General features: G+C 49.4%; 1 protein-coding gene across 1 annotated transcript; it reads left to right on the forward strand.

Annotated features, from left to right (window-relative positions):
* The first annotated feature begins 44 nt into the window (after positions 1–44).
* LOC132515167 (aflatoxin B1 aldehyde reductase member 4) lies at positions 45–7,051 on the forward strand. Its single transcript, XM_060141255.1, has 7 exons — positions 45–462; positions 3,442–3,629; positions 3,806–3,910; positions 4,642–4,738; positions 4,986–5,085; positions 5,673–5,802; positions 6,622–7,051. The coding sequence occupies exons 1-7, from the start codon at positions 135–137 to the stop codon at positions 6,781–6,783; spliced, it is 1,110 nt and encodes a 369-aa protein (XP_059997238.1). The 5' UTR covers positions 45–134; the 3' UTR covers positions 6,784–7,051.
* The last annotated feature ends 8,046 nt before the right edge of the window (positions 7,052–15,097 follow it).

Here is a 15,097-nt window from a genome sequence, read left to right on the forward strand (position 1 = left end):
TCTTGCGCCGCGCACTTGGCGGAAGGTCCCGGGAGTCGTGGCGAGCGAGCGTATCTTGCGTGAGGGGGCGCCGCGCTTCTCCCCATCGGTAGGGAGGCGGGGCCGAGGCGCCCCAGCGCGCAGGCGCCGACCTCATGCTGAGCACCTTGTCTCGCGCCGTGGCCCGCGCCGCCGTCCGCTGCGCTCGTACCCCCCGGCCACCCGAGGCTCGCACCGCCGCCACCGCAGCCGCCATGTCCCGGGGCCCGCGGGCCACCTCAGGCTCCCCTGTCTGGCCCGCCACCGTGCTGGGCACCATGGAGATGGGGCGCCGCATGGACGCGCCCGCCAGCGCCGCGGCAGTGCGCGCCTTTCTGGAGCGCGGCCACACTGAGCTGGACACGGCCTTCATGTACAGCGACGGCCAGTCCGAGAGCATCCTGGGCGGCCTGGGGCTCGGGCTGGGCGGCGGCGACTGCAAAGGTAACTTCTGGCGCCCGCGCACCGACCACCTGTCCTCTCCCTGCACCGTGCAGTGCAGACCCGTCCCGCAGGACGCTGACCCGACCCCAGCCACGCGCCCGCCGCGGTCAGGGCCGACAGCTTCGCCCCGCCCCTGGGGCGCCCACCTCCCCTGGCCATCCCGCAGCTCTGTGAACACCCCGCGCCTCAAGTCCCTTGCACATCCAGCCCCGACAGCTGAACAGCGTTTTCTCCTGACCACCTTCCCCTCCGCTTCTTCGTCTGGGGATTGCAACTCGGTAACCCCCGAGCCTGATCTAGTCCTTGGCTTCCTACCCCAGTTGCTTTCTTAGTGCACCTCTCTGCGGCACTGGTCTCCAGAGTTATGCTGTACCCCCCTCCAACCCTGCCAGGTGCCCATAACTGGTCCCCAGGCGCTCTGCCTATGCCCCTCTCCCCATTGTCCTCAACGCCCATGCGCTCCCCGAGAGCCCTTTTCTCATCCAGGTCTTTCATCAGTCCCCAGACTTTGTTCTGTTCAGTTGGCAGTACTCCTGGCTCTCTCAGGGAGAGCTGTAGCATTGCCATAGACCGGGCTGGGGGAGCAGGGGTGGTGGGTTAAAGAGTGGGGAGGCGTGAGAGACAGGGTAAGGCTTTTCTGTCCACTCCTGTAGCCCTATGCCAGCTTCTTATGGAGCTATAGGAGGGAAAGTGTCTCTAACCCACCCGCAGGGAGCTCAGAGTCTAGTGGGGAAGATTGAAGCAAATAATTGCAGAGGAGCGTAGAAGAGGAAGCACTTTTAGGGAAGGCATGATGGGGCCAGGCAGAGGCCCTAGGGAAGGCTCAGAGAACACTGAGGCTGGGCCTTCAAGGAACAATAGTAGTTTGCTGGGCAGAGCATGAGTCAAAGTGTTATGAGACGCTGAGAGCATAGCTGTGCCAAGACTGGTGTGTGGGTGGCCAGGAGGCAGGTGTGCTTGAGTGGAGGATGTGTGTGTGGAGGGACGGTCCCTCATCAGCCTGATGCCACTGGAAGTGCCTAGGAGGGTGCCTGGCACATGGTGGGACCCAGTGAAGTCAGCTGATACTATTACTGCCACACTCTGCCTCCTCTTTTCCATGCTGAGACTCTTTCTTCCCAGCCCTTGTGTCAGGGGCGTCCTCCTCTAGGTCCTCCTTAGATTCATAGCTTGGTGGATCTGGAGGAACAGACTTGGGAATGTGCATCTCAGACCCACACTCTCTAGTTCACCTGGGTGCCTCTCGTGACTAAGGAAGATTTTATTCCTGAATTGGTTTCTCCCCCTCCAGTCCTTCCCTGCTTCCTTCTTTGAGGCCAGGCACTCACAGAGTCAAAGTCCTCAGGTCAGACCCGAGGCAAGGTTCACACCAAGAATGCAGGGAGATTGAGAAATGTGGGGAATGGAAAAAATCTGGACGAGAAGCTGAGAGACTTGGTCTCTCCAACATCCAAGTGGTCTGATGACTCCCTCCCCTCTGGATTACTGAGTTGCGTTTGCCAGATATGGAAAGTGCAGGATCCAGAGAGCCAGCGTTCTTTTTTTTTAATATATAAATTTATTTATTTGTTTATTTTTGGCTGTGTTGGGTCTTCATTGCTGTGCGCGGGCTTTCTCTAGTTGCAGAGAGCGGGGGCTACTCTTCGTTGCGGTGCGCGGGCTTCTCATTGTGGTGGCTTCTCTTGTTGTGGAGCGCGAGCTCTAGGCATGCAGGCTTCAGTAGTTGTGGTGGGCTCAGTAGTTGTGGCTCGCGGGCTCTAGAGCTCAGGCTCAGTTGTTGTGGCGCACGGGCTTAGTCACTCTGCAGCATGTGGAATCTTCCCCGGCCAGGGCTCGAACCTGTGTCCCTTTGATTGGCAGGCAGATTCTTAACCACTGCGCCACCAGGGAATCCCCCAGGGAGCCAGCATTCTTTATAGCACTTCCAAGCTGCTTGCATGGCAGAACACTCTTGTTCTCATGGGGAGTGTGTCTCTACAGTGGGTATGCGGATGTGCATGCTTCCGGGAGTCTGGAAGGAGAGGGGGGAAACTGTCACTGCCTTCTGCTCATTTTGCCTTCTACCTCTCTCTCAAATGGATCTGCCAGTGGTTATGTTCAGCAGCTACATCTCTTTCCTGAATTCCTGCAGCAGCCTCTTTACTTGTCCCCCTGTCTTCAGGCCTGCCCCCTCGACGTCTCTATTTGGCAACCAGAGCGAACACAGCTGACCAGTTCACTCATAAAACCTTTGAATGATGGTATTTGAGAAAACCCGTTGGGATTAGGTCTGGACCCCCTTCTCTTGTCTCACATACCACTGCTCCCTGCCTGGAGTTTATAACTCAGAGTTGCACGTATGGCCTTCACGTACCGTGCTTTCTTGCCTTTGTGACTTTGTCCAAGTTCCCATCCTTCGGAATATGCTTCCCACCCTTCCTTGTTGGCTGGGACTCTTCTTTTTTTTTTTTTGGCCGTGCTGTGCAGCATGTGGGATCTTAGTTCCCCAAACAGGGATTGAACCCATGCCCCCTGCAGTGGAAGTGCAGAGTCTTAACCACTGGACCACCAGGGAAGTCCCAGGATGCTTTTTTGGAGACTCGTGGGGTCAGGAAGCCCTTCCTGGAATTCCCAGGTTGGCCACATACGTCTCCTCTGGGCTCTACTGCACTTACATATTGTAACGTCACCTTCTAGCTTGTGACCTCCTTGAGGGCAGAAATTGAGTGTTTAGTTCATCTCTGTGCACTTGGCCTCTACTACAAGGCTTGACACAGCTAGCAGTTTGGTGACTAATATAGCAGCAGTGAACATTGGGAACTCACACATGAGACATTATTGAATCCTCATGCTCTCCCTGTGAAGACAGTTCCATTGTTATCATCCCCATTTTATAGATTAGAGAATTGAAACTCAGAGAACTTAAGTAATTTAGCCAGGGTCACATGGCTAGTAAGTGGTTACAATAAGTTTCTTAACCATTACATTCTTCCCACAAAGTGAAAATCGCTACCAAGGCCAATCCCTGGGAAGGGAAGTCGCTGAAGCCTGATAGCCTCCGGTCCCAGCTGGAGACGTCACTGAAGCGGCTGCAGTGTCCGCACGTTGACCTCTTCTATCTACACGCACCGGACCACGGCACCCCTGTGGAAGAGACACTGCGTGCCTGCCACCAGCTGCACCAGGAGGTGAGGGCGGCCCCCCAGCTCCTCTCCTTGACCTGTCGTTGCCCAGGAGAGTGGAGGCTCCAGGGCTGTCCCAGAGCAGAGCTGGGGACAGACCCCACTCCCAGGGTCCCCAGCCAGTCTCTCCTTCCTGGTGTTCTGGGCTGCAGTGGGTTCTGACCTTGGCCTCTCCCCCGCAGGGCAAGTTTGTGGAGCTTGGCCTCTCCAACTATGCCGCCTGGGAAGTGGCCGAGATCTGTACCCTGTGCAAGAGCAACAACTGGATCCTGCCCACCGTGTACCAGGTGAGGCCGGGGCTGCAGAGGCCTCTGTCTCCTGGGTGCCTGCTGATCCTGGGTCCCCGTGGCCCCTCCCACTCCCCCCCAATGTCCCCCCCCAACCCCATGCCCTCTCCATAGCAGCCACCCCCCTGCCTCCCCTGCTCACAGCCTGCAGATGGCTCCCGGGTACCCTCAGGCTGGCAAACAGGCGCCTGTTCTCTCCGGCCCAGGCTCCCCTTCCTGCCTGCTTCTCCCTCTGCAGTCAGCCTGGAACACTCCTCCCTGCTTCTCGTGGGAACGAGTGCCCAGGTCTCGCTTAGATGCCTCTTCCTCTGGAAGCCTTTCCCAACAGCCCAGCGGGGCCTCCCATCTCCAAACCCTATCTTCATACATTGAGCAAGTATTTGGGAGAATCTGCTATGATCACCGAACCCACCTTTATGTGATCACCTGACCTCTGTCTTTGTTTTTAACTTGACTCTAACGTCTCTTGGAAGCAGAGACCTTGCTAGATACGCTGGTGTTTGGGAACTCAGTGTCCAGCACACAACCGGCGCCTACAGATATGTGGCGAATGACATATCCCGTCCACTGTCCCTTCCTGGGGCCCAGCACCATCTCCCCATCGCCCAGCCACCACTGGTGATGTTGGAAATCATTGCTGAAGTCCTGGGCAGGTTTTGACTGAAGGTTTTTGAAGAAGACTGGGGTCCCCTGACCCGTGCACCCTCTCCAACTGCCCCTTCTGCCCGCAGGGCATGTACAACGCCACTACCCGGCAGGTGGAGACAGAGCTCTTCCCCTGCATCAGGCATTTTGGACTGAGGTTCTACGCCTACAACCCTTTGGCTGGTATGGGATATGGGCTGCTGTGGGGACGGGCTCCCCTCCCAGGTCCCGGGGGGCATTTCTGGTCCTGTTTCTCCCTATTCCTGACCCGGGCGCTACCCGGCCCCAGACCTGGGAAGCAGAGAAGGGTTTGACAGGAGGCTGGGCTGGGTCCTCCATCCCTCCGGGGTCCCCCACCATCACCCCCACTTCCGGTCCAGAGCAGCCTCTGGGAGCAGTGCCAGGGGATCTGATTACAGCCTTCCCTCAGGGGGCCTGCTGACCGGCAAGTACAAGTATGAGGACAAGGACAGGAAGCAACCTGTGGGCCGCTTCTTTGGGACCAATTGGGCAGAGATCTACAGGAATCGGTGAGCTGGGGATGGGCTGCATCAGGGTGGGAGGAGTGGGAGGGGGTCCCCTTTATCTGAAATGGAGGAGTTCTAGGCTGCTTTCCTGGGTCTCCAAGCCGCCCCTTGCTGCCTGGACCTACCTCTTTTGATTCCTAGAGGAATTATGAAGCCCTCTATAGGGTTTCTTCTTGCTTTCTTGGGACCTCCGTGAGGAATGAGGATCCCTGGACCTTATGCCAGGTCTTCCAAGGCATCGCTCCGCCCCGAGGAGTGCTCGTCACCTGCAGATGGGGAAGGAGAGGGCCCTGGATGGAGGCTCAGCAGTCCTGGGGCCGAGCCGTACCCCTGTACTTGCTGCCTGTTTCCCTAGGTAAAGTAGGGGCAGGCTTTGAGTCCTCAGGGGTAAAGATGTCATTGAGGTCTCTGGTGAGGGACCCAGCATCCTGGGTGTTTCAATAAAGCAGGAGACCCATTGCTAGAGGGGATACCAGCCCCTCCATGCTGCAGGGTTGGGGTGAGCGCAGCTGTCCTGTTTGACTCTTAGCGGTGGCCCCCAGTGTGACCCCATGGTCCTGACCCCTGTGCTACCCTCCCCACCTGCTCAGCTTCTGGAAGGAACACCACTTCGAGGCCATTGCCCTGGTGGAGAAGGCCCTGCAGGCTGCGTATGGCCCCAGTGCCCCCAGCATGACCTCGGCCGCCCTCCGGTGGATGTACCACCATTCACAGCTCCAGGTAACCCCTCGTTGCTGGAAGCCCCACTTCTTCTCCCTTCGGGAAGCCAGCATTACCTTCAGGTGATTTCTAAGTAGTTTTTCCCTCTGAAATTTCTCTTTGTTCCAGTTTTCATGGCAGCCTTCCTGTTGTTCTGAGTAGCTGTCCAAGTGCCAGGCCCTATAATGAGGGCTCTCCTAACATGGATTGAATTATTACCTAGGCCTGATGAAGTGTGATTATTCCAGTTTTACTGATAAGCAAACTGGGGTTCATACAGCTGTGAAAGGGATAGAAAATTATCACAGATTTGACTGTAAAACCCCGTGGTGTGGCTCCTCTGGGGGGAGGTGGGCTTTCCCTCTGTCTTTGGTGTCCCCTGTCTTCCTGGCTAAAATTTTTCCCCAGCATCAGCCTTACATAGTTGCATCGTCTCTGACATGTATATAGTAGGTTTTCAATAAGTGGGAGCTCAATGCTTTGCATAATTTCTCATTCCCCTAGCCACGCTGAAAATTGAGAAGATTTGAGTCTCAGGGGGGTTAAATAGCTAAACCTAGTTTACACAGCTGCTGAGTGGCAGAACTGGGCTCTGAACTTCGGTCTGAGTGAGGATGAGCAGGGTGGCAGCAGGAGGAAAGAAGACAGGGTTTGGGGTCACATAGTTACAGTTGTTGAAGGTACCTTAAGTGCTTTCTAGAACTATGTAGAGTATAAAGTTAAAAAATCAGGTCCCAAGTTTTGGCGGGGGCAAGGCTGTGGGTGGAGTGGGGGGAGCGTGTGTGACCGGGGTCACTGTGGTGCGCTAGTGTGTTGACGTCTGGCCGTCTCCCCTTGCAGGGTGCCCACGGGGACGCGGTCATCCTGGGCATGTCCAGCCTGGAGCAGCTGGAACAGAACTTGGTGGCCACTGAAGAAGGGCCCCTAGAGCCAGCCATCGTGCAGGCCTTTGATCAGGCCTGGCACCTGGTTGCCCATGAATGTCCCAGCTACTTCCGCTAGGCCCCAACACAGCTCAAGCTGCCCAAGGTTTCTTCCTTTTCTGTCACCTCTCCTACTCTCTCCCCCTGGCCGGTCTTTGCCTTAAGCTGATTTAGCATGGTCTTTCTCCATTGTCTGGATCCATGCATTATTTTTCTAGATCCCTGCCTCACTCCCAGTTGCCTTCACAATGTGTAAAGGCTGGGGCTGAGCCCCATTCATGCATTTCCCGTCTGAATAAAGCAGGCACTTGACCTGGCTGTAGCCCAGGCCCGGAGTGAAGCCCACAGATTTGTCTCCTCAGCTGCTTACGACTTGTTTCCACCCTGCCTGGGGGCTTCCTGCCAAAGGGGTAGAACCATGAACTGGAGTCGTCTAAAGGCAGAGGCAGTGGGAGGGTCTTCCCAGCCTCCTGCCCTGAACCCAGCCTAACCCCTCAACAGCCAGGCTGCAGGTGGCCCTCACGCTTCTACACGTGACAGAAGAAAAGAGGGTCATATGCCCTGAGGCAGATTTTCTCTCATTCAAAATTACCTCATTAAATACTTAGAAATGGAATAATTTGGGCAAAAACCTACTGTTAGCGTCACCACGAAGAAGAATAAAACCTTCCAGGATGCTGTGGGACATTTTAACACACACTCATTTCAGCAGCGGCTTTACTCTTAGCTAAAGAGTAGGCCATATGTTCTCTGTTGCAGTGATTCAACTGCCTTTGTAGTGAGGAAGCAGCCACAGGTGATAAGTAAATAGATACGGCTTTTTTCCAAATTTCCAATAAAACTTTATTTGTGAAAACTGGCAGTGAGTCAGATTTGGCCCATGGGCAATAGTTTGCAGACTCCTGGTCTATACTGTATGAATTGAATTACATAGTGATAGAGAGCTTCTAACAGTGAAATTGTAAGCCAGTTGCTCTCAAAATGTGGTCTCAGGGCCGGCAGCATCAGCATCAGCATCCTTGGGGAACTTGTTAGAAATGCAAATTACTGTGCCTCATGCTTGACCTACTAAATCAGAAACTCTAGTGGGTGGGGCCCTGCAATTTGTTTTAAGCAGCCCTTCAGGTAATTCTGATGCACACTTGTTTGAGAACCACTGTTGGTTTTTAATTTAATAAGATTATTTTTAACAAACACTGTGATGCACGAAGATTTGTAAGTATATATATGACCATTGCAAAAACATGTTTATCTTCATTGTTGAACTTTATAACAGAATTTAAAATACCATTCACAGTAGTGTCACCTTCAACAAAAAGAACTTCCAAAAGCTTTACTTTGATTCCATGAATTGGGTGGAAAATTTTTAATTATTATTGGAATTGACTGATTTTCTATTTGAAGTATCTGACACTGATACCAAACTGGCATTATTTTCTATTTGTGAAGTATTTCTATTCTTTTTTTTTTTTTTTTTTTTTTTTTTTTTTTTTTTGCAGTACGTGGGCCTCTCACTGTTGTGGCCTCTCCCGTTGCGGAGCACAGGCTCCGGACGCGCAGGCTCAGCGGCCATGGCTCACGGGCCCAGCTGCTCCGTGGCACGTGGGATCTTCCCGGACCGGGGCACGAACCCGCGTCCCCTGCGTCGGCAGGCAGACTCTCAACCACTGCGCCACCAGGGAAGCCCAGTATTTCTGTTCTTGATACCACACATCAGCAGCTGCTGCTTTACTCCTCTGACATGCATAAGAAACCGTAGAATGAAAAATGAGCGAATTTAATTGAGAAGAATAATTGTATAATCTAGATCAAAAGTTATACGTGAGGACTTCCCTGTTGGCACAGTGGTTAAGAATCCACCTGCCAATGCAGAGGACACAGGTTCATGCCCTGGTCTGGGAAGATCCCATATGCCACGGGGCAACTAAGCCCGTGCGCCACAACTACTGAGCCCGCACGCCACAACTACTGAAGCCCACGCGCCTAGAGCCCATGCTCCGCAGCAAGAGAAGCAAGCCACCGCAATGAGAAGCCCGCGCACCACAACGAAGGGTAGCCCCCACTCGCTGCAACTAGAGAAAGCCCGCGCGCAGGAACGAAGACCCAACGCAGACAAAAAAAAAAAAAAGTTATACATGATAAGAAAATGGACTTCCTACATTGTACAAGATAAATCATCATCTTTCACAACTAAAGATCCCTCATGCCGCAACTAAAGATCCCGCATGCTGCAATGAAGATCCACGTGCCGCAACTAAGACCCAGCGCAGCCAAATAAATATTTTTTCAAAAAAGATAAATCATCATCTTCTGACACAATCTTCTACTTTAAAAATTAGCAGTTATTTTGAGATGCTCATGCCACTTGTCTTAGTCTGTTTGGGCTGCTATAACAAAATAACATAGACTGGGTGGCTTAAAAAACATTTATTTCTTACAGTTTTGGGGGCTGGAAGGTCCCAGATGGAGGTGCCAGCATATTCGGGGTCTGTGAGGGCCTCTTCCTGGTTGGACAGCCTCTTTTTGCTGTGTCTTCACATGGCTAAGGAAGAGATCTCTAGTCTCTTCCCCTTCTTCTGAGGACACTAATTCCATCACGGGGGTGCCACTCTCACACCTGATCTAAACCTAGTCACATCCCCAAGGCCCCACCTCCCAACACCATCACTTTAGGGTTAGGGTCTCAACATATGAATTTGGGGGGGGATACAGACATTTAGTCTGTAACACCAGTTCAGGTTTGTGTTTTCTGCTTTTCATGTGGCCGGTGGTGGTGTTACATTCCCCATGGTAGATGGTAAATGTTAACGGATATACTACAAGCAAATGATACGTTTATTATCAACTTTCTTGAGAAATGGAAATCTAGTATTTAATATTTGATTAGCTAGGCATCTGGCCTTTCCGAACTGACAATTGCTTTGGCTCTGATCCTTTGGCTAACCCTGTTAGAATAATAGCTGTTCTGTGCTGATGCGCAAAGCCTGAGAAAAAAGCCTAGGTTTATGCTGAGGTTGAGGGAAAAAAGGATTCTCCCTAGAGGTTCCCCTCATGTAAAGTTATACTGCTATGGCTTGTTGTTAAAGGGATTGGTACTATGGCCTGAAACTGAACTTAATATGAGAGCTTTTGAGTATTTTGTCTGGCATACAGTGGTGATTCCCTTACTGAACTGCCTTGTTGATTAGTGCGTTTAGAATTATTTCCGCAAGGTGCAAATGCTTTGATGTACTGGTTAGAAGCATTCATGATCCCTATGGAATTGCCTCCATAAATTCAGCAGAAAGCATTAAAGGGGATTGCCTGTATTCCAAAGTCTTTACAAGTCAAAGAATTGTAACAGTACAACATACAGGAGAGAAAAAAGTACCCTCCTCATTCAAGGATTGCTACAATGCTGTCTCTCAGTTTAATAGCCTTATCTCTGAAAAGAGACAGTTGTGCTTGGCAAATCATTGTGGACAAATGGGGTTTAAGTAAAAAGTGGCCACTCTTGCTCCATCAGCAGTGAACATTGGTGATTGAATTGTTGCCACTACTGGCACTTGGTATGTGACCCTGGATTTTGCTGAAGTCTTCTTTTCTTTCACCTGGCAGTGTATGCAGTACACATTCTCTTCCTTTCACTGGGTTATTTAAAATTCACCTGTATTATTTCATTAATTGGGCAAAAAACCACTTGTACAATAATATATGCTAATAGATGTCCAAACATCCCATTACAATAATGAAATTAAGCAGTATATTCCGATAGTGACCCCCTCATTGCATGCTATCCAAACACAGCTGGATAAAAATGAACAGGTCTCAAATGAGGACAAATCCAAGCCATATCCTTTAAGTAATCTTTATGTGGGGCTATTTAAGTAGCTTCCAAAGGCATTTCACAGCTTGTGTAAGACAAATTATTACCTCATGGCCCCCAAACATGAAGGATAAAGCCTAACATTGCGATACCTGAGGACAGCACATTCTAACCTGGAAATTCTATTAAATCTTCTGTATCAAGGTATCAGATAAACATCTGAATGTGAAAGGAGCCTCCTAAAGTAAAAAAGCTTTGGAAGTGTTCTAGATGGCAGCAAATCAAGCTCTTCTTTTTATCCCATTCAAACCCCAAAGAATTATAGGTATTTATAATAATCACATCACTGCTTAGAGGCTTTGGCATTTAGACACTGCTGGTATTTGTTGTCCCCTGAACTTTGAACTTGATCCTTCTGGTGCACAGTGCATACCCTTTGAGCTAATCTATTACTAGAGGCTAATAAAGAAATTGTCTTATTTAAAAGGAAGCTCTGGGGACTTCCCTGGTGGCGCAGTGGTTAAGAATCCACCTGCCAATGCAGGGGACATGGGTTCAACCCCTGGTCCGGGAAGATCCCCCGTGCTGCGGAGCAACTAAGTCCGTGTGCCACAGCTACTGAGCCTACGTTCTAGAGCCCACGAGCCTCAACTACTGAGCCCACGTGCCACAACTACTGAAGCCCACGTGCCTAGAGCCTGTGCTCCGCAACAAAGAGAAGTCACGGCAATGAGAAGCCCGTGCATCACAACGAAGAGTAGCCCCTGCTCTCAGAAACTAGAGGAAGACTGCGGGCAGCGACGGAGACCCAACGCAACCCAGAATAAATAAATAAATCTATTCAAAAAAAAAAAAGGAAGCTCTACCCGCTGTATAAAATAAATAAATAAAAGGAAGCTCTAATTCTCCAATTCAACATTCTCATCCTTAATAAGTTCTTTCTGAATCAAAACCATGTAAGTTGGGTCATGTCCAAAAAAGAATTATTGTGATGTATTAGAAGATCCAGTCAAGGACAAAGCCTGGTCCTTAGGTATTTTCATGAATAAGCAGTTGTCCACCCTATAGAGACAGAGAATATCTCAACTTCTGCTTTACCTAGATGAATGGCGCTATGGATCCTTAGGTACAAGACTTGTCCAGTGATAAGAAAGCATGATTCAGACAGTGGAGGAATGTAGCCTCCAACCATGATGGTAAACTAATTGGTTTTTTAAGTTATTTTCATTTTACCTATTCTCATGGGGAATGTATCTCATTGTGGTTTTAATTTGTGTTTAGGAATAATGTAAATCTTTAACAACCAGGTTTATCGAGGTATAACTTACATACAATAAAAGTCACCAATTTTAAGTGTGTAGTTGGTCCCTTATGCTACTTTGTAGTCAATTACATCCCTCAAACTCTGCTCCTAGAAACCACTACTCTGCTTTCTGTCACTATTAATTTGCCTTTTCTAGAATTTTATAAAAGTGGAATCATGTAATACATTGTCTTTTGTGTCTGAATTCTTTCACTTAGCATGATTTTTTTTTTCCCTGCCACGTGGCATGTGGGATCTTAGTTCCCCGACCAGGGATCAAACCTGTGCCCCCTGCAGTGGAAGTGTGGAGTCCTAACCACTGGACCGCCAGGGAAGTCCCATAGCATGATATTTCTGAGATTCATCCATGTTGTTGTGTATACCAGTAGTTCATTCCTTTTTATTGCTGATTATATCATATTCCATTGTATGGGTATACCACAAATTAATTGGTTGTTTCCGGTTTGGGGCTCTTGTGAATGAGCTTACATAAACATTTGTGTGTAAGTATTTGAATGTATGATTTTATTTTTCTTTGGTACACATCTAGAAGTGGGAGTGCTAAATCATATGTAAAGTGTATTTGTAACTTTATTTTTTAACATGCCAAAATGACCTCTGCTTACAGGAAGATGAAATAGACATACTTTTCCTTATTCCTCCTACTAAGTACAAATAAAAACCCTGGACACCATGCATAACACAAACATGAGAAGACTCTGAAAGGCAGAAAGGAGAACCCAGACTAGCTAGGGACCTCAGTACCCAAGGAATGACAGAGGTGAGTTTCCTAAGTTTTCTTTTTCCTTATATATCCCAAACTCAGAGCTGACAAAGCCAACAACCTAGAAATGCTGACTGACATAGACAGAAAAAGCCCCAACAAAAGCCTGCTTTCTCTAGCCAAAGAACTAGGAAAGGGGCATCCTGGCAAGACAGAAAAGTGTACTCCAGCCAAACGTCATAGAATAAAAACTGTGACCTCCCTTACTATCACTCATGCCAGCAAATACTGAGAAAAGAAGGAAGTGGTGCAACAATTTTTCAAGTGCTGAAAGAAAAGAATCATCAACCCAGAATCCTATACCCAGCAAATATGTCCTTCTGGAATGAAGGGGGAATCAAGACATTCTCAGATGAAGAAAAACTACAACTTTGTTGTCAGCAGATCCACACTAAGTGAATAGCTAAAGGAAGTTCTCTAAACAAACAAACAAATAGAAAATGATGAAAGAGGGAATCTTGGAGCATCAGGAAGGAAGAAAAAACACGGTAGCAGAATACAGGTAAATAAAATAGGTCTTCCTTCCCTTAAGTTTTCGAAATTACATTTGATGGTTGAAGCAAAAATTATAACACTGATGTGGTTCTAAATGCATGTAGAAGAAATATTTAAGACTACTATAAACAGAGGAGAGTGAAGTAATGGAAAGGGAGTTAAGGTTTCTACACTTAAACTTGTAAAATGATGCCACCAGTTGATTGTTGCTCTAGAGCAATCTTAAAGAGCGATACAGGTACTTCCCTGGTGGCGCAGTGGCTAAGAATCCGCCTGCCAATGCAGGGGACATGGGTTTGATCCCTGGTCCGGGAAGATCCCACATGCCATGAAGCAACTAAGCCCGTGTACCACAACTACTGGGCCCGAGTTCCACAACTACTAAGCCTGTGTGCCTAGAGCCTGCGAACCACAACTACTGAAGCCCACATGCCTAGAGCCCATGCTCTGCAACAGGAGAAGCCACCACAGTGAGGAGCCTGTGCACCACAACGAAGAGTAGCCCCCGCTCGCCGCAACTAGAGAAAGCCCGCGCGCAGCAACAAAGACCCAACACAGCCAAAAATAAATAAATAAAATAAACAAATTTATATTTAAAAAATCTATACGGGCTTCCCTGGTGGCGCAGTGGTTGAGAGTCCGCCTGCCGATGTAGGGGACGCGGGTTCGTGCCCCGGTCTGGGAGGATCCCACATGCCGCGGGGCGGCTGGGCCCGTGAGCCATGGCCGCTGGGCCTGCGCGTCCGGAGCCTGTGCTCCGCGGCGGGAGAGGCCACAGCAGTGAGAGGCCCGCGTACCGCAAAAAAAAAAAAAAAAAAAAAAAATCTATACAAAGAGAAATATTCAAAAACACTGTAATTAAATCAGAATATAATTCTTTAAAAAATGTTCAGTTAACCTACAGGAAAGCATAAAAAAAAAAAGAAACAAACAAAAAAATGAGACTAAGGAATTCCCTGGTGGTCCAGTGATTAAGACTCCATGCTTCCACTACAGGGTGCCTGGGTTCGATCCTGGTCAGGGAACTAAAGCCATGTGGTGTGGGGGGGAAAAAATAAAGAGAATAAAACAAAACCCAAAATAAAATGTCAGACTTAAGCCCTAACTTGTAAATAATTACATTAATGGTAAATGGCCTAAATATATCATTTCAAAGACAGAGCTTAGTAGAGTGGGTTTTAAAAAATGACCTTACGGGCTTCCCTGGTGGCGCAGTGGTTGAGAGTCCGCCTGCCGATGCAGGGGACACGGGTTCGTGCCCCGGTCTGGGAAGGTCCCACATGCCGCGGAGCGGCTGGGCCTGTGAGCCGTGGCTGCTGAGCCTGCGTGTCCGGAGCCTGTGCTCCGCAGTGGGAGAGGTCACAGCAGTGGGGGGCCCGCGTACCGCAAAAAAAAATAAAATAAAATAAAATAAATTTGTAATTGGAGAATTCAACACCCGTCTCTTAACAACAGGTAGAAAAACTACCCGAAAATCAGCAAGGATATAGAAGAACTCAAAGGAGTCATCAACCAGCAGATCTAATCAACATTTATAGGACACTCCACCTAACAAAAATAGTATCTTGCAAGATGTTGCTACTGAGGGAAACTGGGAAAAGGGAACAAGGTATCTCTTTGTATTATTTGTTACAATGGTATATGAATCTAAAATTTTCTCAAAAATTAAAAAGTTTAATTAAAAAAAGGAATACCTGGGCTTCCCTGGTGGCACAGTGGTTGAGAGTCCGCCTGCCGTTGCAGGGGACACGGGTTCGTGCCCCGGTCCGGGAAGATCCCACATGCCGCAGAGCGGCTGGGCCCGTGAGCCATGGCTGCTGAGCCTGCGCATCTGGAGCCTGTGCTCCACAACGGGAGGGGCCACAACAGTGAGAGGCCCGCGTACCGCAAAAAAAAATAAAAAGGAATACTTGTACTTTTCTTCTCATTTAAACGTACAGTTGACCCTGAACAACGTGGAGGTTAGGGGTGCTGACCCTCCTCACAGTCGAAAATCTGCATATAAC

This window comes from Lagenorhynchus albirostris, chromosome 2, assembly GCF_949774975.1.
Source record: "Lagenorhynchus albirostris chromosome 2, mLagAlb1.1, whole genome shotgun sequence".
In the NCBI taxonomy this organism is placed as follows: domain Eukaryota; kingdom Metazoa; phylum Chordata; class Mammalia; order Artiodactyla; family Delphinidae; genus Lagenorhynchus; species Lagenorhynchus albirostris.

Excerpts from the sequence above, each read along its gene's own strand:
- LOC132515167 (XM_060141255.1), top strand. The coding sequence starts at position 135 with ATGCTGAGCACCTTGTCTCGCGCCGTGGCCCGCGCCGCCGTCCGCTGC. Across the intron at positions 4,739-4,985 it reads CGCCTACAACCCTTTGGCTG|GGGGCCTGCTGACCGGCAAG; the intron begins GTATGGGATATG and ends GCCTTCCCTCAG. Across the intron at positions 5,803-6,621 it reads ACCACCATTCACAGCTCCAG|GGTGCCCACGGGGACGCGGT; the intron begins GTAACCCCTCGT and ends CTCCCCTTGCAG.